The sequence below is a fragment of the Oncorhynchus gorbuscha genome, linkage group LG17 (genome assembly GCF_021184085.1).
Source record: "Oncorhynchus gorbuscha isolate QuinsamMale2020 ecotype Even-year linkage group LG17, OgorEven_v1.0, whole genome shotgun sequence".
Taxonomy (NCBI): Eukaryota; Metazoa; Chordata; class Actinopteri; order Salmoniformes; family Salmonidae; genus Oncorhynchus; species Oncorhynchus gorbuscha.
This window is the reverse complement of record NC_060189.1, coordinates 24,812,622-24,836,042: the sequence shown is the minus strand read 5'-3', so window position 1 is coordinate 24,836,042 and position 23,421 is coordinate 24,812,622. Positions and strand designations below refer to the sequence as shown.

Genomic DNA, 23,421 nt, shown 5'->3' with positions numbered 1-23,421 from the left:
ACAGAAAACAGACAGAAGACAGAGTGGACCACCTGTGCTAATTAACTATCTGCTTCTCCAAACATCTGTGTGTAAACAGAAGACAGATGTGACAAAAATACAGTTGGCTGCAACTGTGTTTAAACCAGTTAAAACAGTGTGTATTTTACATTTGTGAAATGTTTTTGATGTGATATGAAATTAGAGGGATTTATGTTTCTAGAACCATAGCGCAATTGAGAATCAATTCAAGATTAGATGGAGAATTAGTTGTTTTGGCTTCCAGAACCATTTCGCCAATAAAGGAACAAGACACTTGGACTATAATAAGGAGTAACGTTAGGCTCCCTTTAGTTAGTCCATTGTAGAGCTCGCCAGTTTGTAGTCCTCAAAAACAGAAATGAGTTACCTCTGGTTGGTTCAGCCATTCCTATGCAGAAAATGAATAGGGAAAGATAGGGCTTTGGGATAAACACCAAAACTAAGGTCCGAGGTTAACACAGGTTTAGGAGATCTTACACGTTCTATGAGATAACATCAGTCAGTTAACATGACCTTTATGAATTATGAGGCCTTCAGGTGATTTAGGCTATGTGCGGCAGGTAGCTTAGCCTAGTGGTTAGAGCGTGGACTTGCAAGATCGAATCCCCGCGCTGACAATGTAAAAATCTGTCGTTCTGCCCCTGAATAAGGTGGTTAACCCACTGTTTCGTAATTGAAAATAAGAATTTCTTCTTAACCGGCTAGCCTAGTTAAATAAAAGTGCGTTTTCTGACTAAATAAATGCTTCAAAATTCACAAAAAGTTATGTTAGCTGATAAAGATTATTGCATAGACCAAAAGTATTAGAGCTCCTACATCACATGACTTATTTTCAGCATTTATCAAAAAACCTTACTAGTTAGTGCTCTATAGAGATGGGTTGCCTGACAACGTTACGAAAAAAGAGTCCATGTGGTAGATGGTGCGTTCAGGACAACTGGGAACTCGGGAAAATACAAAGCCAAATCATGCCGTCATGTGATCTTGAAACTATTTTTCCCAGTCGGAGCTCGTTTTCTTCCCGAGTTCCCAGTTGTCTTGAACGCACTGAATTCGGATATGTTTTAGTGTGATTGCATACTCAGTTAAATTTAGCTAGAATAGTTGTGTATACTGTGCACATATGACATTACTTGTTTATTGTTGTTTCATATAACATTACAGACCTGTTACAGGTGATTTTGACGTAGGCTGTGAGCATGTCCACACACAGCCAGTGCCATATGACAGCGTTTCTATGGTAACAAAAATGTAAACACGATTTCCCCAGTGCCTTGAAGTGAAGCTAACCTAGCTAGCCTATACGTATCCCATTCACTCTTAACAGTTAAATTGTAGTATTCGAAACAATGCCCAAGAAGAAAGGAAAAAATGGAAAGAAAAGTAAAGGGTAAGACATAATTTTTTATTTGCGTCGTTATCGCTTGAATTGGCTAACGTTAGCCATGTTTAGCTACCTGTAGCTCGTTTTACGCACTGTTTGTGTAGCTATCTAATTTACTACAATTCTTTGTCCAAATTGTATGTCTAGAAAAGGAAAAAAAGAAGGCAAACATGAGTCAAAAGCCGATAAAGAGTCTGACATTGAGAAGGCAAAGGCCAATGCTGCTCTTTGGGAAGCCAGGCTGGATGTCACTGAACACTCGCGCGTGGAGTACCGTGAAGCAACCCGCAGGTTGGCACGAGCCAATGAAGAGCTCACTAACCAGCAATATCGTGCAGAGAAGGACACAGTTGACATAATTGCCTTCTTGAAGAGGAAAGATGCAGAGAAAGAAGAAAAGGTTAACTTTTATCCACAGATATTTATAATATCCTTAATTTATTGTCTTTGGGGGGTTTACTAGCATTGTATCGTTGTATTATTATTATTTTTTTTTTTTTTTTTACAGATTACAAGGCTAGAGGGACAACTTAAAAGTAAAAAAAAACAAGCCCTTGAAGAAAATGAACAACTGGTAAGTATTTAGTCTTTGTGAAGGAACAAACTTGGGTAACCTTCCAAGTAAGTCTTCCATAATTTCAAAGAACGGGGAGTGACTAGACAGTTTACAAAAACAGGTCAGAAACCGACCAGGAACATTAGCATGTTTTACTAAACATGCTGACATCCCTGCCCAGCATTGTAGTCTATCTAAATCATATTCATTGTCCTGCAAGCCTCAAGGGTATACATTGTTTGTCTGATGTCATGTACAGCATCTAAAAAAAGGTGCTGTATTGTGTCTGAACAACAGTGTTGTTTTTAATCAGGCAGTCCCCATGCTAATTTATAGAAAAAAAAAACAAACTAAGAAACAAACCCCTACATTTCCAGCCATATGGTCTAAAATTATGGTATATGGTAATGCCATACAACTACAGAAAAAGCGTAATTAAAATGTACATGGTCTCGAACATACAAACTAGTTTTGATATACTGTAGCCTAAGTTATCCATCCCTCATGTGTCATATGGATTGTTTGTGGTGGTGTGCAACTTTATTTACGTGTTAATTTTGACAGTTGATCTCTACAGACAAAAATACATCACATTGATTGAGTAGCCTAGTGGTTAGAGCGTTGGACTGCAAGTTCAAATCCCCAAGCTGACAAGGTACAAATCTGTCGTTCTGCCCCTGAACAGGCAGTTAACCCACTGTTCCTAGGCCGTCATTGAAAATAAGAATTTGTTCTTAACTGACTTGCCTAGTTAAATAAAGGTAAAACATTAAAATAAAATATGTTGCAATGGTTTAACAACAGGGAAATGTGCAGAAAAGAAATGTGCTGCTTTGGAGAACAGCTGTTTTCCATCTCCATTTCTTACTTCACTGTGGTAAAAATAGGACCCAATAAGCTTTTGAGAAATAAAATAATCTTGGTCTGGACCAACTAAAAAAATCCCTATTTTGCATGGTACTGTCACATATGCCTATGTAGTACTAATTCTGGATATAAATGTTGTTGTGGTTGAGCTAAAGACGTGATTTCAAGACATGCCCTCAACTCCCTTTGCTCATTGTGAAGTGATAAAATGGTTCATCTTGAAAAAGGACTTAGCTAATGGAAACCATTGCATTAAAAGCACTCAAAGAACGTGAGCGCAGTGGCTTTTGTCTCAAAGTAGTCTGACATGTGAGTCTGAATGTTGGAAAAAGTCAGCCAACCAACCAAACAACTACACTGAGTGTACAATACATTAAGGACACCTGCTATTTCCATGACAAAGACTGACCAGGTGATTCTAGGTGAAATCTATGATCCCTTAATGATGTCACTTTTTAAATCCACTTCAATCAGTGTACGTGAATGGGGAAGACAGCATAAAGAAGGATTTTTAAGCCTTGAGACAATTGAAACATGGACTATGTATGTGTGCCATTCGTAGGGTGATTTAAGTGCCTTTGAACTGGGTTTTGTAGGAGGTGCCAGGCACAACAGTTTGTGTCAACGACTGCAATGCTGCTGGGTTTTTCATGCTCATCAGTTTCCCATATGTATCAAGAGTAGTCCACCACCCAAAGGACATCCAGACAACTTGTCACAACTTTGGGAAGGAAGCATTGGAGTCAACATGGACCATCCATGTGGAATGCTTTCAACACCTTGTAGAGTCCATGCCCTGACGAATTGAGGCTGTTCTGAGGGCAAAAGGGGGGATGCAATGTCAATATTAGGAAGGTGTTCTTAATGTTTTGTACACTCAGTGTATATCATCAAGAGTTTCACTGGATCAGTGCCATATTTTCATTGCAATTTAAACACTGCATTAGGCAAAGAAAATAGAGATGCATCCATAAGCAAAACTTAAGCACAATTCTGGCCATTTGATGATGGAATGGGAGCTTTCTAAAGAAAGCTATTGATCATTTAATTAATCCCTGTCGTAATTTTATAGAATGGCATTTATAGAGTTATCTAAAGAATATCAATTAGGCATAACATTATAATCAAATGGTTGGTAATCTATAATTGTGTCATTATATACATGATTGTAGGTGCATGTTTTGCTTGCCTTCAATAACTTGTGTACTTAACAGCAGTTACATAGCAGCACTTAAACTCTGATTTCAGCCTCTCTGACTGATCTGTTCCTGAAGTTGGGTTGGGTTGCAAAGGCCATACTTCATCTGAACTTTTTGATTTTCTTCCCAACTATTATAAGTGGTTGTTTTCCTCCTATTCCTGGAATCTGAATCGATTCTATTTCTGAAATGGCAACTGCCATATCACATCCAAATATGAAGTGGATACACACTTAGATGGTGTACATTCTCAAAATGTTCATTGTATACGTAGCTAACAATATTGGTGTATACACTATTTACACCTGCTGTATAGAGTTACATTATTTTCTATGTCTCCAAAATCTAAGATATGGAACTACAGTTTAAGTTTACATACACTTGGGTTTGAGTTATTAAAACTCGTTTTTCAACCACTCCACTAATTTCTTGTTAACAAACTATAGTTTTGGCAAGTCGGATAGGACATCTACTTTGTGCATGACACAAGTAATTTTTCCAACAATTGTTTACAGACAGATTATTTCACTTATAATTCACTGTATCAAAATTCCAGGGGGTCAGAAGTTTACACACACTAAGTTGAATGTGCCTTTAAACAGCTTGGAAAATTCCCGAAAATTATGTCATGGCTTTAGAAGTTTCTGATAGGCTAATTGACATCATTTGAGTCAATTGGAGGTGTACCTGTGGATGTATTTCAAGGCCTACCTTCAAACTCAGTGCCTCTTTGCTTGACATCATGGGAAAATCTAAATAAATCAGCCAAGACATCAGAAAAAGAATTGTAGACCTCCACAAGTCTGGTTCATCCTTGGGAGCAATTTCCAAACGGCTGAAGGTACCACTTTCATCTGTACAAACAATAGTACGCAAGTATAAACACCATGAGACCAAGCAGCCATCATACCGCTCATGAAGGAGACACATTCTGTCTCCTAGAATGAACGTACTTTGGTGCGAAAAGTGCAACTCAATCCCAGAACAACAACAAATGTAGACCTCCACAAGTCTGGTTCATTCAATATGCTGGAGGAAACAGGTACAAATGTATCTATATCCACAGTAAAACAAGTCTTATATCAACATAACCTGAAAGGCTGTTCAGCAAGGAAGAAGCCACTGCTCCAAAACTGCCATAAAAAAGCCAGACTATGGTTTGCAACTGCACATGAGGACAAAGATTATACTTTTTTGAGAAATGTCCTTTGGTCTGATGAAACAAAAATAGAACTGTTTGGCATAATGACCATCATTATGTTTGGAGGAAAAAGGGGGAGGCTTGCAAGCCAAAGAACACCATCCCAACCGTGAAGCACGGGGTGACAGCATCATGTTTTGGGGTGCTTTGCTGCAGGAGGGGCTGGTGCACTTCCCAAAATAGATTGCATCATGAGGTAGGAAGGTTTTGTGGATATATTGAAGCAACATCTCAAGACATCAGTCAGGAAGTTAAAGCTTGGTCGCAAATGGTTCTTCCAAATGGACAATGACCCCAAGCATACTTCCAAAGTTGTGTCAAAATTGCTTAAGGACAACAAAGTCAAGGTATTGGAGTGGCCATCACAAAGCCCTGACCTTAATCCTATAGAAGATTTGTGGCAAGAACTGAAAAAGCATGTGCGAGCAAGGAGGCCTACAAACCTGATTCATTTACACCAGCTCTGTCATGGAGGAATGGGCCAAAATTCACCCAATTTATTGTGGGAAGCTTGATGAAGGCTACCCGAAACGTTTGACCTAGTTAAACAGTTTAAAGGCAATGCTACCAAATACTAATTGAGTGTATGTAAACTTCTGACCCACTGGGAATGTGATGAAGGAAATAAAAGCTGAAATAAATCATTCTCTCTACTATTATTCTGACATTTCACATTCTTAAATTAAAGTGGTGATCCTAACTGACCTAAGACAGGGAAGTTTTATGAGGATTAAATGTCAGGAATTGTGAAAATCTGAGTTTAACTGTATTTGGCCAAGGTGTATGTAAACTTCCGACTTCAACTTTATATGATTGGTTGTTGCAGGTTGCAGAATACACTCTTAAAATCAATGAGCTGGAGGAAAAGTTTGAGAAGAGATCCAATGAGTTCAGGATGATCCAGGGTGAACTGAAGACTATCAAGGAGTTTCGGAAAAAGAAAGCCCAGATGGAGCAGGAGCTCAATAGTGTGAGAACAACATGGACAGAAATCATGCTTGACACCCTGAAGTACCACTCTTGATTGTGTAGTTCACAGTTCTATCAATGATCATCAACTCTCTACTTTCTAGATTAAAGAAAGCATGTACATTGAAGACAGAGAGCACAAGGAAAGCCTAGCTAGAATGGAGCACAAATTCTTCAGTGAAAAGGTATGATGATAGTTTCAAATTGACACATTATTTTGTACATGCACTTACAGTTCCAAGGAGGTGTAAAATAAACCTGGGGGAAACTAGGATTGCGCTAATCAAAAAGTATTGGATTAAATGGGTAAAGATGTTCAGGTGTAAAAGGCCTAACTGATCAATAGAGAGGCGGGAGAGAAACAGTGAGTACTGTGTGTTCCCTTGCAGGTTCGCCTAGAGAAAGAGGCCGAGCAGAGGATCGCCCAGCTGGCTGAGAGGGCCCACAATGAAGCCATTGTGTGAGTGTCTCCGCTGACCAATTACATGCTAATTTTATTCTTCAAACTGCACCTTCAGGTCAAGGAAAGAAATAGGCAAAATACATCATTTGTGAGGGAAAACAAGGTTATTATCTTGACCACACCAGTTTGTCTTCTTCAAGTTAGTAGTGTATATCACCTAAGCCAATGATGACATCCTCAGCAGTTCCATAATGCCTTGCAGGAACGGGGTTCTGGTTTGGAGCAGAGTGTGGGGAAGACCTCTGTGCTATATAAACTCAGCAAAAAAAGAAACGTCCCTTTTTCAGGATCCTGTCTTTCAAAGATAATCATTGTAAAGGGTTTAAGCACTGTTTCCCATGCTTGTTCAATGAACCATAAACAACTAATGAACATGCACCTGTGGAACGGTCGTTAAGACACTAACAGCTTACAGGCAGTAGGCAGTTAAGGTCACAGTTATGAAAGCTTAGGACACTAAAGAGGCCTTTCTACTGACTCTGAAAAACACCAAAAGAAAGATGCTCTGCTCGACTGCGTGAACTTGCCTTAGGCATGCTGCAATGAGGCATGAGGACTGCAATAAATTGCAATGTCCGTACTGTGAGACGCCTAAGACCGTGCTACAGGGAGACAGAACAGACAGCTGATCGTTCTCAGAGTGACACACCACATGTAAAAACACCTGCACAGGATCGGTACATCCGAACATCACACAGGTACAGGATGGCAACAACAACTGCCCGAGTTACACAAGGAACGCACAATCCCTCCATCAGTGCTCAGACTGTCCGCAATAGGCTGAGAGAGGCTGGACTGAGGGCTTGTAGGCCTGTTATAAGGCAGGTCCTCACCAGACATCACCGACAACAACGTTGCCCATGGGAACAAACCCACCATCGCTGGACCAGATAGGACTGGCAAAAAGTGCTCTTTACTGACGAGTCACTGTTTTATCTCACCAGGGGTGATGGTCGGATTCGGGTTTATCGTCGAAGGAATGAGCATTACACCGAGGCCTGTACTCTGGAGCGGGATCGATTTGGAGGTGGAGGGTTTGTCATGGTCTGGGGAGGTGCGTCACAGCATCATCAGACTGAGCTTGTTGTCATTGCAGGCAATCTCAGAGAAGACACCCTCCTCCCTCATGTCGTACACTTCCTGCAGGCTCATCCTGACATGACCCTCCAGCATGACAATGCCACCAGCCATACTGCTCGTTCTGTGCATGATTTCCTGCAAGACGGGAATGTCAGTGTTCTGCTATGGCCAGCAAAGAGCCCGGATCTCAATCCCATTGAGCACGTCTGGGACCTGTTGGACCGGAGGGTGAGGGCTAGGGCCATTCCCCCCAGAAATGCCCAGGAACTTGCAGGTGCCTTGGTGGAAGAGTGGGTTAAATCTCACAGCAAGAACTGGCAAATCTGGTGCAGTCCATGAGGAGGAGATGGACTGCAGTACTTAATGCAGCTACTGGCCACACCAGATACTGACTGTTACTTTTGATTTGACCCCCCCTTTGTTCAGGCAGGGACACATTATTCCATTTATGTTAGTCACATGTCTGTGGAACTTGTCCAGTTTATATCTCAGTTGGTATGTTCATACAAATATTTGCACATGTTAAGTATGCTGAAAATAAATGCAGTTAACAGTGAGAGGACATTTCTTTTTTTGCTGAGTTTAGTTCTAAAGCCATATGAGGACAGACTAGGGATATACTTTGAATTCTGTGTTCTTTTATGGTCTATAAACTCTCTTCAACATTGACACTGAATGTGGCATTTATCATCGATTACTTGCCAATTGTAGACTTAAATCCTTGGCCATGTATAAAGTTGAAATGCACGTAACCTGTGTTTTCAGACAGAGCTGACATTGACCCAGTTTGTCTCAATTTGGTGACTAAGAGAGAGTGACTCAAAGGAAAATTAAAACCAGATCCTTCCCAGCATTATAAGCTTGGAATTTAATGTCACTTATAATTTTCTCTCGTCTACTACATCACCAGACCGCTCCCTATCCTGCTACCAAACCCAATGCACCACCTTTATGTTGTCGAAGTTACTTTAGACTGACAGATAACAGAGGTGGAAGTGCCAGTTATACCTCAGTTTGGCACCTAACATGAAAAACTGTACATTCCTTGTTTCCTAAACTAACAGTCAGTTGGATGATGCGTCACGCTCAGTGTTCAAGGAGAACGTTCGTCTCAGCGAGGCACTCAGCTGCCATATGAAGGAGGTAGATGACCTGAGGAAGATGACTGTGTCATTGGCTGAGGAAAACACCTCCCTGGCACTACATAAGGTACACTGGTACCATGGCATGTCAAACAGAGCAGTGGGCATTTTCATGTACTGGCAGCGCCTGGACAAAACCAATAAATTGTATTTATTTATGTGGCAGATCTCCTGTGGACATACAGTATTTTAGATGGTATTTCCCCTGTTTTATTTATTTTTGGTAACCCCGTGTTTGTTTTGCTTGCGGCCCCTCTTTCCCCTCACCTCCACAGTACGAGCCAGTATCTCGTGGTTGGTAGGTGTGGTGAGTTTCCACTGGCTTCTGGGTTCCAAGTCATTGGCTTCCCCCCAAAGCATTTTTTGCACTGTTTCTCTAAGGCAAATAAATACAGTATACCATAATCTTATCCCTGACTATGTCGATAAAGCAAGGATACTATGAAGTCACCCCAGCTCAGTATTTCTTCCAATCATTCTTCCATTCGGCAATCATTCTTTCATTCTCAATCCTTCTTCCATTTGACAGTTAAGCCCCGCAAAACATGATCCATTTATCAACATGCCATTTAGTGTCTTTAATGAATTACGTTACTTTGGAGAATACCTTATGTATATTTTCATTATAATCTCAACCCTATTTTAAGACTAACCCCTCAATCCTTCCTATATTCTCCACCCCTAGGAGACCAGTGAGCAGATGATGAAGGAGAATGTGTCCCAGGTAAGGGCCCAGAATGAGGAGATAGCAGAGCTTAGGGGGAAGGTGGGGACCTTGGAGCAGGCCCTGGGGCTCATGGTGGGGGAGTTTGAGAGAGACAAGGAGGAGACGCAGAACCGAGCCCTGGTCAGCACCCAGGCCAGCCAGGTGGAGCTGGATAAGCTGCAGAAGGTGCTGGCCATGAGGGAGAAGGAGATGGGGCGAGTGAAGCGGCTGGCACGCAGCATCGTGGAGCAGCGCACAGAGCTGGAGTGCTTCTTTCAGGAGGCTTTGGGCCAGGTGAAGCAAGAGATCCAGGCCAGCCGGTTGCAGTACAGGCAGGAGGCCCTGGAGGCCTACCGCAGGCGGATGAGTGAGGCTCGGTCAGGCAAGAAGGAGTACCCCCGCATCCGCACCTTCCACAAAACCCCTCACAGCAGCAACAGTGTCTATACCGACCTGGAAGAGGCAGAGAAGTGGTAAGGCCTGCATGCGGTCTTTACCACCACTTACCATACATTTCCTCATTGCTATGGTAGAAACTGTTCATACTTGGAAATCTATTTTTACACTACACTTGTGTTTCAGGACTAATCTCCAGAGCAACAAGGTTGACATCTCTGAACTCACATGGGAGCAGAAGGAGAAAGTGCTTAGACTGCTGTTTGCCAAAATGAACGGACAGAAAGCAAGGTAACAGCTAGCTACTACATTGTGTGGGTCCTGTGTTGTCTGCCAGCAGACATGCTCATTGTTAGCTTCCCTATTATCTCATTTCTATTTCTACTGCGTTCTGTTTAGAATGATACCATCAAATTGGAATCATTAAACATGAAAACGAAACCCCTAGCGCAATAAAGTGTTGAGAACAAAACACAGTGACACCATCAGAAGCATGAGCTGTGCTGCAGTCTGGGAGAGGGCCTTTATTTGTGACTCCTTTTTAATGTCTTAAACAGCTCTTTTCTCAGCAAAAGAGGATACCATAAAACATCAGTTAGGTTTAAACCAATTTTCTTTTCCGTCCAGCGGCTTAAAAAGAATGAAGAAAGAGTCTGGGCACAATAGTAAAAATAGGGCCGGCCACAGAGTCGTGTGCTTGAAAACAAACATCTGGCCACGCAGATTTGCCTTCAGGCTCTTGGCCCCACTTCATGCGCACAAGGGGTTTATTTCGTTTTTGAACGCCTGTGGTCAGGGGACCGCCGGCAACATGATTTTCAAGTTGAGGACAGGGGATCTGAATGTATAAGGGGGTATTGGAGGTCAGAGATGTACATTCATGGCAATGTCAACATTATCCTGGATTCTAGCCTTGCAAACATACATCATTTGGCAACATAGGATGAATTTACAGCAACCCAGTAGAGTATGAATCATGACCTGATGTAACCCTTACAAGGCCTTTCTGCAGTCAACAGCTAGAGAGAACAGGTGCCCCAGTATGGTAAAACATGCCTTTTTTAAATGAACATCATTTCGATGCAACTCTGCAACTTATTTAGCAGGAAACTGAGTCAACCTTTGGAGTTGTCTGCGTCCCCAGAGAGGAACCAGAACAACATTGACCCCGGGTAAGACACAAAAAGATTCCTGATTGTGATTTATCAGACCTTGTTGATTTTGTTTTGTTACATAATGACATGTCTTGCAGAATTACAGAGGAGACATCCCATGTGACCTTCATCACCCAGGCGCCTGTGTCCAACCTTCCCTCGAACCCCAGCACCCTGCCGGATATCCAAACCACATGACCTATCCGTGCAGTGTTAGTCGGTCTGAGAAATGTGCTGGTCTATATGAAGTGTCTCCAGAATTATGTGGATGGTTATGTGAAAAATGTGTCTATGGTATTTTCTCATTGTCATGAATTGAAAGCTTACTTGAACTTAGATAGACAGGGTGCAAACAGGAGACAGATGGACGATAAAGGGTTCAATTTAAACTGATGGCTTTTTATTCAAATGCAACCTGTTCAGGTCTAAATTAAATACATGAATAACTGCACCACAGCAAGTGTGCATAAAACGCATCTCAAACATTCAGATGCACTGAATGTATGATTAATAGTGGCATCACATTTGGCAGCTACACATTCATCAACATCATAATGCTGGTGAGGCAGTATATTTTGAACATAGATGTTGCATACAAAGAAAAGATTTACACTGTTTTAACTGCTCCACAGTTATTTGCATTGTTTCCAAAATCGTAACATAGATACACAGACACATAATTAGTAGAAACATTCATATAACAAAGGAACTGTCATTCAATGATGAAGCCAAACTATTGATCCACAATGGGTGAATGAATCTTGAGATGTCATTGAAAAAATATATCACATCTTGGGTACAAATTCTACGTTAAGGCTTGTAAAATGACTACGGGTGATTATCAACTCATGGCGACAGGACAGCACAGTATTTTAAAATTTTGCTTCAAAAAAGACATGGGGAAGTGGGAACGTTCTTTCTCCAGACCCTTTAGCGTCCCATGGTTGGCATGGAAACTGCAGGGGTTTTCACGGTTGAGTCTTCGGCCTTCCATTGAGAAGTAACAGTTTTGATCTGTGTGTAAAACTGGATGCCCTTTAGAAAGCAGAGAAGACATCTATAATAGGATGCTCTGTAACTATGGCATCATGACGGTATTACATAACATGAAATGAAGCTGAAAATCTGGACTCAAGACAATTGGCTTTGATCAGCCATCACTAGTTAAGAGGACTGAATGGTTTTACATCGTCAGTCAGCCACATAAACTCACTGTGTAGAGGCCCCAACCTTCATATGGACTTTACCCAGCAGTACAACCCCTTATTAGGACCAGTCATACTAACTACAGTATGTCTTCAAACACCTTATTACCTTATGTCAACTGATACTCACTTGTTTGCCGTAGAAGTTGGTGTCTCCTCTGAAGGAGCCTCTTGAGCCAGTGAAGGAAAACATGGGCAGAGGAACAGGGATGGGAACGTTCACCCCAATCTATAAAACACAAACTTCCATTACCGCATTGGAAACAAATACCTCTTCAGAGCAACTGAATGAGTAATTCTGGGAGAAGAAGGTGTACTAAATGCTAGTTCGAAGAACAAACAATGCATGAAAAATGAGTCACAACAAACCGAAAACCATTGCTTGTGTTCACAGTGTTGAAAGCATTGCATGCAAGAGGGACAGGAGAACTAAACAAAACATTTTGTTTTTGAGGCCACTTTTGTTTGTTTTTAAGTCCACTGGAAACTCATGGTTGGTTGAGAATGTTTGAAAATGCAGGAGTAATTTTGGACATGGGAGTCAAGCCTTTTGGCTGAGGGATGGAAAAAACAGCAAACACAGGGCATAGCGGAGGCACGCAGACAAGGTAAAGTATTCACACCCTCTTGACTTTATCCACATTTTGTTGTGTTACAGTCTGAATTTAAAATGGAATAAACTGAGATATGTGTTACTGGCCTACACACAATACCCCATAATGTCAAAGAAGAAAGAAACCACTCAGGGATTTCACCATGAGGCCAATGGTGACTTTAAAACAGTTACAGAGTTTAATAGTATATGTAAAAAAGTATGGACTTTACCCAGCAGTACAATGGCTGTGATAGGAGAAAACCAAGGATAGATCAACAACAAAGTAGTTACTCCACAATACTAACCTAAATGAGTGAAAAGAACAAAGCCTGTACAGAACAAAATATTCCAAAACATGCTGTTTACAATGAGGCACTAGAGTAATACTGCAAAAGAAATGTGGCAAAGAAATTTACTTTATAAGTCATCATTGTAAATAAGAATTGGTTCTTTAACTGACTTGCCAAGTTTAAAAAAAGTTTAAATAAAAAATTGAATAAATATATGTCCTGAATACAAAACGTTATGGGGCAAATCCAACACGCCACTCTCCCTATTTTCAAGCATGGTGGTGGCTGCATCATGTTATGGGTGTGCTTGTCATCGGCAAGGACTAGTGAGTTTTTTAGGACACAAATAAATGGAACAGAGCATAGCACAGGCAAAAACCTAGAGGAAAACCTGGTTCAGTCTGCTTTCCAACAGACACTGGGAGACAAATGCACCTTTCGGCAGGACAATAAACTAAGACACAAGGTCAAATACACACTGGAGTTGCTTACTAAGATGACATTGAATGTTACAGTTTTGACCTAAATTGGCTTGAAAATCTATGGCAAGACTTGAAAATGGCTGTCTATCAACGATCAACCAACTTGACAGAGCTTGAAGAATTTGTAAATAATGTGCAAAGATTGTGCAATCCAGGTGTGCAAAGCTCTTAGAGACTTACCCAGAATTGCTGCCAAAGGTGATTCAAGTATTGACTCGGGGGTGTCAATACTTATGTAAATGAGATATTTCTGTATTTAATTTAATACATTTGCAAACATTTCTAAAAACATGTTTTCACATTGTCATTATGGGGTATTGTTTGTAAACAGGTGAATTTTAAAAACATTTTGAATTCAGGCTGTAACAACAAAATTTAGAATAAGTCAATGGGTATGAAACTTTCTGAAGGCATTGTAAGCCTGAAACATTTAACAGGTCCAAAGGAATCCCTTTTGCAGTTAATTTAAGATTTCCCCTACTGTAATCCTACTAGGAAAATGTATTTCTATGTTCCCCTGTTTTGATAAAAAAAAAGCACATATTTGCTATTTGAAGTCCACATGGGTGGTGAAGGGAAGAGGGGGGCAGAAGTGTTCAGTTTAGAGCAGAAGCAAATAAGGCTATATTTACCATGGAAAATAATGGTTGTTGAGGGCATGTTTTAGAATAAAGGTGCAATGTCCTCCTTGTTTAAGGTATAGACACGGTAGAGGGTATGAATGTCTCCATTCTCCCAGGAAATAGGGACACACACATTGGTCCACAGACACTCACCTGGCCTACATCCACCTTGTGAGTGTATTTGCGTGCTGTGGCTCCGTTGGTGGTGAAGATAGCTGTGCCATTGCCATAAGGGTTATTGTTAACAAGGCTGATGGCGTCATCCAAGGATTCAGCCTCCAGTACAACCAGGACAGGCCCAAAGATCTCCTCAGTATAGCACTTCATCTGGGGCTAGGAGACAAAAAGGAATTACATAATTTCAGGATATGGTCAGAAAATAAGATCAGCATACTTTTGGGCAGTACAACTAGAATATTTGTCACCTGCATGAACACACTTACTGTGACATTGCAAATGATGGTGGGCCCCACAAAGTTGCCATTCTCATAGCCCTGGACTTTGACATTCCTGCCATCGAGCAGCAGCTGAGCTCCCTCGTCCACCCCACTCTGAATCAGGCCGTTGACCCTTTCCTTGGCCTGAGGGGAGATCAGGGGCCCCACATCCACACCTGCCTGGTCCCCTGAGAGGGTTCCCGAAAAACAACCTGCATTGAGAATTCTCCCTCACAGCCACACATGTACACACAAATACCCCTTCACCCGCAGACACACACAACTCAAAAGCCCAGCCATGGCGAGGGGCCCCCAAAGGCACTCCCTCTAAAATGGCTGTTTAGGTGTTTCCTGTGCAGCCACACAAATTAGAGTGTTTATGACTGCAAATAAGGGGAATCATTCATTCTTCTCCTCCCCATCAACTTCCCTTCTCAAAGACTTGATGCTCTGAGCTACTCTTAAGCTTCGGCCGTAAATGTTGCCGCAAATTTGCAGCATGAGTGACTCAACAAGCCCTCTCTCCCAGTTCAGCCCCATCTGAGAGATGGTAGAGCGAGAGATGTGGTTAGGGCTCGTGGGTGGCCTCAAGAGAGTGAGCAGAGGGCTCCTTAGGAATGGATAGGGCGGGAGGTGCGGGCTGGGTGAGAGGTTGGGATACCTGCATTAACTCGCAGAGCTTTTGCACGATCCACCAGTTCAGGCAGCCAGCTGCGGGCCTCGCCAACCAGGATGGCCGTGGAGAGGGCCATGCAGCGCTGCCCTGCTGCCCCGAAAGCTGCACCCACCAGCTGGTTCAGAGTGGTCTCCTTATTTGCATCAGGCATCACCACACCATGGTTCTTTGCTCCCTACAGCAGAGCATAAGGGTGGGAATCGTTTAGCCTTCTGTCCCTTGATCCGAATACCAGATCAAACCGACAACTTCATTGCATTTTGGTACACCAAAGTACATTCATTTCCAATGGAACGCTGCATTGCAGAGGCAGTTGCAGTGAGTTCTGTGTGGTGCATACGTTGGATATATCCAACGTTTGCATCAAATTGTATGCATAGACTTGACAGAAATAGTAGCAAAAGGTGAATGTTTTTTTGTTGCACACATATCCAGTTTAAATGATTACATAATGGAAATAATTTGACTGCAAAATGTATTATGCAGCATTGATGCAACGACGCTGTTGGTCTGATCAAGGCTTCACACCATGCCTTCAATGTGGTTGCATGCAATTTAGATCAGAGATGGTCTCGAAAGTTTATCCTCTTAAAGAACTTTAGTGAACAATAAAAGTACAATATTGTAAGTGCTTTATATTACGTCAATGCACTTCATTTGTAGATCATTATTGTGGGTATGTGTCAAATAAGATAAATTACACATTTCCACTCAATATTTTCCACAAAGTGTCTGGGCTCTCTGGATCTGAATCCCTGTTTCATCTGTACAGCTAATCAGCCATGGTAGAAAAGAGAAACAAAGAGGATAACGTTCAACAATAGTTTTTAAGCCAACACCGCCACCCTCTGTTCATTAATAGCACAAACTCACCATGTTGGACTGTACTCTCTTGCCATTTTTAGATCCCCTCTCATAGATGTACTCTCCGGCTTGGTTAGAGCCCACAAAGCTGATAGCCTTGATGGCCGGATGATCACAGATGAAGTTGACAGCTGGGAAAGAGTGGGGCATGGATTCATTTTGCATAGAGCACTGACAGGCCATCCATAATCTCTCCATTATCTCATCACACTGTAAATGAATGTGAATCATAGCATAGAGACACAATGATAATTCAATGATTCACATCACAGCACCAATGTCTCCAGATATAGCTTAGAGATCAGCAGGTGATGGGACATTTAGCTTTTATCTTACTGTCGTGCTGGCCATGAATGATGTTCAGGGTCCCGTCTGGCATCCCAGCATCCTGCAGCATCTTGGCCAACAGCATGGTGCAGGCTGGCACCCGCTCTGAGGGCTTCAGCAGGTAGGTGTTGCCACACACCATGCCCATGGGGAACATCCACAGAGGGATCATGGCGGGGAAGTTGAAGGGGGCGATGCCGGCACACACCCCGATGGGCAGGCGGTAGGTGTAGGTGTCCATGTCTTTTGTGATGGAGGGCAGAGTCTCCCCCAGCATCAGGGAGGTGATGCTGCATGTGTGCTCCACCACCTCTGGAGAGGAGACAGTTGGTGTCATTCAGGTACAGAGAACACTGGGTCAGTCACAGAATGTGTGTGACTATCCCTCATATGGAGACTGAGTCACATAAGTGACAGACCAAAGGTCTTTTTATACTAGTGACCTAGACGTTGAAATAATGCTCTGATTAACCATTTTCTTGGCTGCAACAAGTATTAAAAGAGGCTAATAAAACATCTCTCTAAATATTGCCCTTTGGAAAAGCCAGTGCACGTGAGACTTACGCAATCCTCTGAACACATCCCCCTCTGCATCTGCCAGGGTCTTGCCCTGCTCCAGAGTAATGCTCCTGGCAAGCTCTTTCTGGAACACAAGACACACACACCATGAGCCAACACACACTTCAAATCAGTTCAATTTAAATTGAGTAAATCAAGCTAAGCAACAGCTGCTGTAAATAAATAGTATTTTGTATTTATTTGCATTTGTATTTATTATGGATCCTCATCCCCTACTCTTCCCAGGGTCCAGCAAAATTAAGGCAGTTATACCATTTTAAAAACATTACAATACATTCATAACAGTTTTCACAATACACTAAGTGTGTGGCCTCAGTCCCCTACTCCACCACCACATATCAACAACACAAAATCCATGTGAATGTACATGTGTATATGTATGTATGTTATCGTGTGTGTGTATGCATGTGTCTGTGCCTATGTTTGTGTTGCTTAACAGTCCTCACTGTTAAATAAAGTGTAGTTTTATCTGTTATTTAAATCTGACAGACTTTTCCCATAGTTTGTTCTGGACTTGAGGACTGTGAAGGGATCTCTGGTGACATGTCTTGTGGGGTATGCATGGGTGTCTGAGCTGTGTGCTAGTCTCCCGGTCGTGGCAAGCTGTGACACAGCCCGGGATCGAACCCGGATCTATACTGACGCCTCTAGCACCACTGCGCCACTTGGGAGGCCCCGTATCAATATGTTTTGACAACTTGCTCAATTTCCACATGATTCATTACAAGAATTAGTTAAGGTTTAGGGTTTAGTGAATGATTTGCTCAATTTCCACATGATGTATTACATGATTTAGTTAAGGTTTAGGGCTTAGTGAATGATTTGTCCCAAATATAATGCTTTTAGTTTTTGAAATATTTAGGACTAACTTATTCCTTGCCACCCATTCTGAAACTAACTGCAGCTCTTTGTTAAGTGTTGCAGTAATTTCAGGCACTGTAGTAGATGACGTGTATAGTGTTGAGTCATCCTTATATATAGAGTCATCCTTATTTACATAAAGCCAGTGACATATAATTTGTAAATATTTTTAAAAAAGTTAAGGCCCTAGACAGCTGCCCTGGGGAATTCCTGATTCTACCTGGATTATGTTGGAGAAGCTTCCATTAAAGAACACCCTCTGTGTTCTGTTAGACAGGTAACTCTTTATCCACAATATAGCAGGGGGTGTAAAGCCATAACACATACGTTTTTCCAGCAGCAGACTATGATCAATAATGTCAAAAGCCACACTGAAATCTAACAAAACAGGCCCCAACCTTTTTATTATCAATTTCTCTCAGCCTATCATCAGTCATTTGTGTAAGTGCTGTGCTTGTTGAATGTCCTTCCCTATAAGTATGCTGAAAGTCTGTTGACAATTTGTTTACTGTAAAATAGCATTGTATCTGGGCAAACACAATTTTTTCCTAAACTTTACTAAGGGTTGGTAACTGACTGATTGGTTAGCGGAATGACTTTCGCTTCCCTCCAGACCTGAGGGCACACACTTTCTATCAGGCTTAAATTGAAGATATGGCAAATAGGAGTGGCAATATCGTACACTATTATCCTCAGTAATTTTCCATCCAAGTTGTCAGAGCCCGGTGGCTTGTCATTGTTGATAGACAACAATCATTTTTTCACCTCTTCCATTAAACATTACATTACGGAATTCAAAATGACAATGCCTTTCTTTTATAATTTGGTCAGATATACTTGGATGTGTAGTGTCAGCGTTTGTTGCTGGCATGTCATCCCTAAGTTTGCTAATCTTGCCAATTAAAAAAAGTATTAAAGTAGTTGGCAATATCAGTTGGTTATGTGATGAATGAGTCATCTGGTTCAATGAATGATGGAGCTGAGTTTGCCTTTATTTCCCAAAATGTCATTTAAGGTGCTCCAAAGCTTTTTACTATCATTGTTTATGTCATTTATCTTTGTTTCATAGTGTAGGTTTTTCTTATTTTTATTCAGTTTAGTCCCATGATTGCTCAATTTGCAGTATGTTTGCCAATCGGTTGTGCAGCCAGACTTATTTGCCATTCATTTTGCCTCATCTCTCTCAACCATACAATTTCTCAATTCCTCATCAATCCATGGGGATTCAACAGTTTTTACAGTCATTTTCTAAATTAATGGGTGCATGCGTCATGCTTATTAGTAACTGGGATAAGCAATTTCATAAATGTATCAAGTTCAACGTCTGTTTGCTCCTCATTACACACCACAGACCAACAAATATTATTTACAACATAGGAATAGTATTGCGGCATTGTGCTGTTTCTTCTTTCTTATCACCTAAGGAACTAGTATCTATCATGCCTAAAAGTGTGCCATTGAGAGTAGGGTTCATATTAATCAAATCCATGCTGAATTTGTATGGTACAAAATATTCAAATGACATGGCATACAGAGGCGGTCTTTGAACCCCAAAACATGACAGAAACAAAAATGTGCAACCAAAAGTACATGATGTTAAACGTGTAAAGGAGAATTAGAAGATTTGACCTTTGCTTCTGGCGGTATTGTACCACATGTACAACAAATTTTTGTCCCTGCTACAGACTTACAATGTTGTCCTTGATAAGCTGCTGATAGCGCAGAAAGATCTGTTGGCGTTCCAAGATGGAGGTTTCAGACCAGGAGTGGTAGGACTGTGAGCAGGAGTCCACAGCAGCCAGCATCTCTTCCTGTGTAGCCTTGGGGACGCGGGCTATCACCTCGTTGGTGGCCTGTAACAGTTAGAGGGAATAACACATTAGTGGGTGAACTTTAACCTGATTATAAAAAAACATATTTGATTGGTATGAAGTGTGCTCAGCTTGAGCAGATAACTTCAACACATTATGATCTGACACACACTGACAAAACCATCAGATCGGGCCATTTCATCAAAAATATTGCAATGTCTTTGACTCTTAAGAGAGCATTAATCTCATTCTAAACCCTGATGATAAGAGTAAACTGAAAGCAAAGGAAGGCCGAAGGAGCAAAGTGCCAGCTAACTGACCTTTGAACATTCATGCAAAAGCATTCTTGAGAATTATAACAACTTGAGATAGATCTCAAGAAAACAGCACACCAATTTATTGCACACCTACAGTACCAGTCAAAAGTTGATACACCTACTCATTCAAGGGTTTTTCTTTATTTTTACTATTTTCTACATTGTAGAATAACACATAGTAATCAAGAAAGTGTTAAATCATATTGTAATCAAGAAACATTTTATATTTGAGACTTCAAAGTTGCCACCCGTTGCCTTGATGACAGCTTTGCAGACGCTTGGTATTCTCTCAACCAGCTTCATGTGGTAGTCACCTGGAATGCATTTCAGTTAACAGCTGTGCCTTGTTAAAAGTTCATTTGAGTAATTTCTTTCCTTCTTAATGCGTTTGAGCCAATCAGTTGTATTGTGACAAGGTAGGGGTGGTATACAGAAGATAGCCCTATTTGGTAAATGACCAAGTCCACATTATGGCAAGTACAGCTCAAATAAGCAAAGATAAATTACAGTCCATCATTACTTTAAGACATGAAGGTCAGTCAATCTGGATAATTTCAAGAACCTTTAAAGTTTCTTCAAGTGCAGTCGCAAAAACCATCAAAGCGCTATGATGAAACTGGCTCTCAGTACAGGAAAGGAAGACCCAAAGTTACCTCTGCTGCAGAGGATAAGTTCATTAGAGTTAACTGCACCTCCGATTGCAGTCCAAATAAATAATTCACAGAGTGGAAGTAACAGACACATCTCAACATCAACTGTTCAGAGACTGCATGAATCAGGCATTCATGGTCGAATTGCTGCAAAGAAACCACTCCTAAAGGACACCAATAATAAGAAGAGACTTGCTTGGTGCCAAGAAACACAAGCAATGGACATTAGACCGGTGGAAATGTGTCCTTTGGTCTGATGAGTTCAAATGTGAGATTTTTGGTTCCAACCGCTGTGTCTTTGTGAGATGCAGAGTAGGTGAATGGATGATCTCTGCATGTGTGGTTCCCACCATGAAGCATGGAGGAGGAGGTATGATATTGTGGGGGTGCTTTGCTGGTGACACTGTCTGTGATTGATTTAAAATTCAAGGTACACTTAACCAGCATGGCTCCTACAGAATTCTGCAGCGATACGCCATCCCATCTGTTTTGTGCTTAGTGGGACTATCATTTGTTTTTCAACAGGACAATGACCTAACACACCTTCAGGCTGTGTAAGGGCTATCTGACCAAGAAGGAGTTTGATGGAGTGTTACATTAGATGACCTGGCCTCCACAATCACCCAACCTCAACCCAATTGAGATGGTTTGGGATGAGTTGGACTGCAGAGGGAAGGAAAAGCAGCCAACAAGTGTTCAGCATGTGTGAACGTCTTCAAGACTGTTGGAAAAGCCTTCCTCATGAAGCTGATTGAGAGAATGCCAAAAGTGTGCAAAGCTGTCATCAAGACAAAGGGTGGCTACTTTGAAGAATATAAAATATAAAATATTTGTTTATTTGTTTAACACTTTTTTGGTTACTACATGATGCCATATGTGTTATTTCATAGTTTTGATGTCTTCACTATTATTCTACAATGTATATATAGTAAAATAGTACAAATAAAGAAAGACCCTTGAAGGTGTGTCCTTTTGACTGGTACTGTATATGTATACTCATAAAAGTCTCATAAAAGTCTAGCTCTTTTTCTTTTACATAATAGTAATGGACCTATAACCTTTGCATTGCTGACAATTTTGTGCAGAAACTGGATAAACTGGTCAAAACTCAGGTAACTGATTAACCAGCTAAGTTGACCTTAATGTAGCAGTGCATGCCCATCCAAGGTGTTGTTTGTGCATTATTCTGTGCATCAACTAATCAAATACAATGGGTAACACAATTTAATTTAGGTAAACTATATTTGAGCTCTTTAAGGCCTAGTTACTTACCGGATTGTGAATATCTAACCATTCTGAAGTCTTGGATTCAACGAACTTCCCATTAATAAACAACTTTGTGGTGGGCTGCGGGGAGACAATTTTTAACATGTTCAATTTCCATCAGAAATACAGATCTGTGTGACAGTTAATCCTCTAGTGGTAATCTGTTTGTAGTCATATACAGCCAACATAATTAAAGTCTATTATTAAACTGTTATTACTAACCACTGAGGAGGAGTAACACATGTGCCTGACCTGAAGAGGTACCTGCTGAGAGGAAGCAAGTGGTTAGCTGTAAAGAATCATTAATCCACGAGTTCATGCATTTATTGTGAATAGTATCATATCAAATGTCAGCTATATAGCATTAGAATCAAAGGCCTACTACCTACTTCCAGACCTTCTGTTAGGACGGAAGATTCATGTACAACTATGGCAAGCCCAAATATCATTGAAGTGCAACTGGGCCATGAAGGTGTACCTGGGGATCAATTTTACAGTGATTGTTGGAGGGATTACTAAAAGCCCAAAATGTATCAATTAAACAATGTAGCTGGAGAGCACACATGGGAGTCATAGAGCTGCACAAAGCTTGACAGGCAGCTGCATGTGATAAGCACATACTTTTTCCCAATACAAAGAGCAGGAGTCTAAGGAGGAATTGTTCCTTAAATTTAGTGACCCGGAGAATAGTTGAGAACAAGACAAGAGCCAAGCCATATGGCATCTATCACTTTGTAAACAATGTGAAACATTTTGAACACGGAAGGTTGGTGGCACTTTAATTGGGTAGGTTAGGGTTGTGGTAATGGCTGGAACAGTATCAAATACATCAAACACATGGTTTCCATTGGCCATTATTATGAGCTGTCCTCCCCTCAGCAGCCTCCTGTGCTTTCGAAAGCTGTGTCTTCATTAACTCTTGGGTAAAGTAGTATAATATGAGTTCTTACCCCTTTCTTCAACAGTGACCTCATTACAGTCGTTGCCATGATGAAAATGTGTTTATTGCTTGATTTATCCCAAAAGAATGTCCCAAACCCTCTTGCAGGACCTTGGCCAGGAGACGCACTTCAAACCTACTCCCTCACCTACATGGATTTAAAAGAAGGAAGGGTCTAGAAATATCTGGTCAGTTATTGGCTTAGAATAAGACCGCTCACAAAAATATACACCTTACTGGCTGAAACTACAACGGTATTAGCCAATCTCTATGTACAATTAAAGATAAACCGCCTTTATTAGAAAAAAAACGATCTCAACGCAAGCATTTCATTGGATACAACGCGGATCAGTCTTTTTG

At 41.2% G+C, this 23,421-nt stretch overlaps 2 protein-coding genes across 4 annotated transcripts; one reads left to right on the top strand and one right to left on the bottom strand.

Moving 5' to 3' along the window:
• The first annotated feature begins 1,265 nt into the window (after nucleotides 1-1,265).
• LOC124001490 (basal body-orientation factor 1-like) lies at nucleotides 1,266-11,668 on the top strand. 2 transcript variants are annotated; one of them, XM_046308302.1, is made up of 11 exons: nucleotides 1,266-1,411; nucleotides 1,553-1,805; nucleotides 1,914-1,979; nucleotides 6,055-6,198; nucleotides 6,302-6,382; nucleotides 6,587-6,657; nucleotides 8,805-8,949; nucleotides 9,568-10,061; nucleotides 10,171-10,275; nucleotides 11,091-11,156; nucleotides 11,237-11,668. In XM_046308302.1, exons 1-11 carry the CDS (start codon nucleotides 1,371-1,373, stop codon nucleotides 11,334-11,336), a joined length of 1,566 nt encoding a protein of 521 aa, XP_046164258.1. In that variant the 5' UTR covers nucleotides 1,266-1,370; the 3' UTR covers nucleotides 11,337-11,668. The 2 variants fall into 2 exon arrangements, with proteins under 2 accessions (XP_046164258.1, XP_046164257.1); XM_046308301.1 differs by having other exon boundaries at nucleotides 11,088-11,156.
• LOC124001489 (methylmalonate-semialdehyde dehydrogenase [acylating], mitochondrial-like) lies at nucleotides 11,517-23,227 on the bottom strand. 2 transcript variants are annotated; one of them, XM_046308299.1, is made up of 12 exons: nucleotides 23,072-23,227; nucleotides 22,344-22,388; nucleotides 22,128-22,202; nucleotides 19,769-19,930; nucleotides 17,202-17,280; nucleotides 16,647-16,949; nucleotides 16,320-16,441; nucleotides 15,432-15,621; nucleotides 14,777-14,958; nucleotides 14,487-14,666; nucleotides 12,474-12,572; nucleotides 11,517-12,173 (listed from the first exon to the last, which is right to left on the bottom strand). In XM_046308299.1, the coding sequence occupies exons 1-12, from the start codon at nucleotides 23,108-23,110 to the stop codon at nucleotides 12,069-12,071; spliced, it is 1,581 nt and encodes a 526-aa protein (XP_046164255.1). In that variant the 5' UTR covers nucleotides 23,111-23,227; the 3' UTR covers nucleotides 11,517-12,068. The 2 variants fall into 2 exon arrangements, with proteins under 2 accessions (XP_046164255.1, XP_046164256.1); XM_046308300.1 differs by having other exon boundaries at nucleotides 22,344-22,385; nucleotides 23,072-23,223.
• Nucleotides 23,228-23,421: the final 194 nt, after the last annotated feature.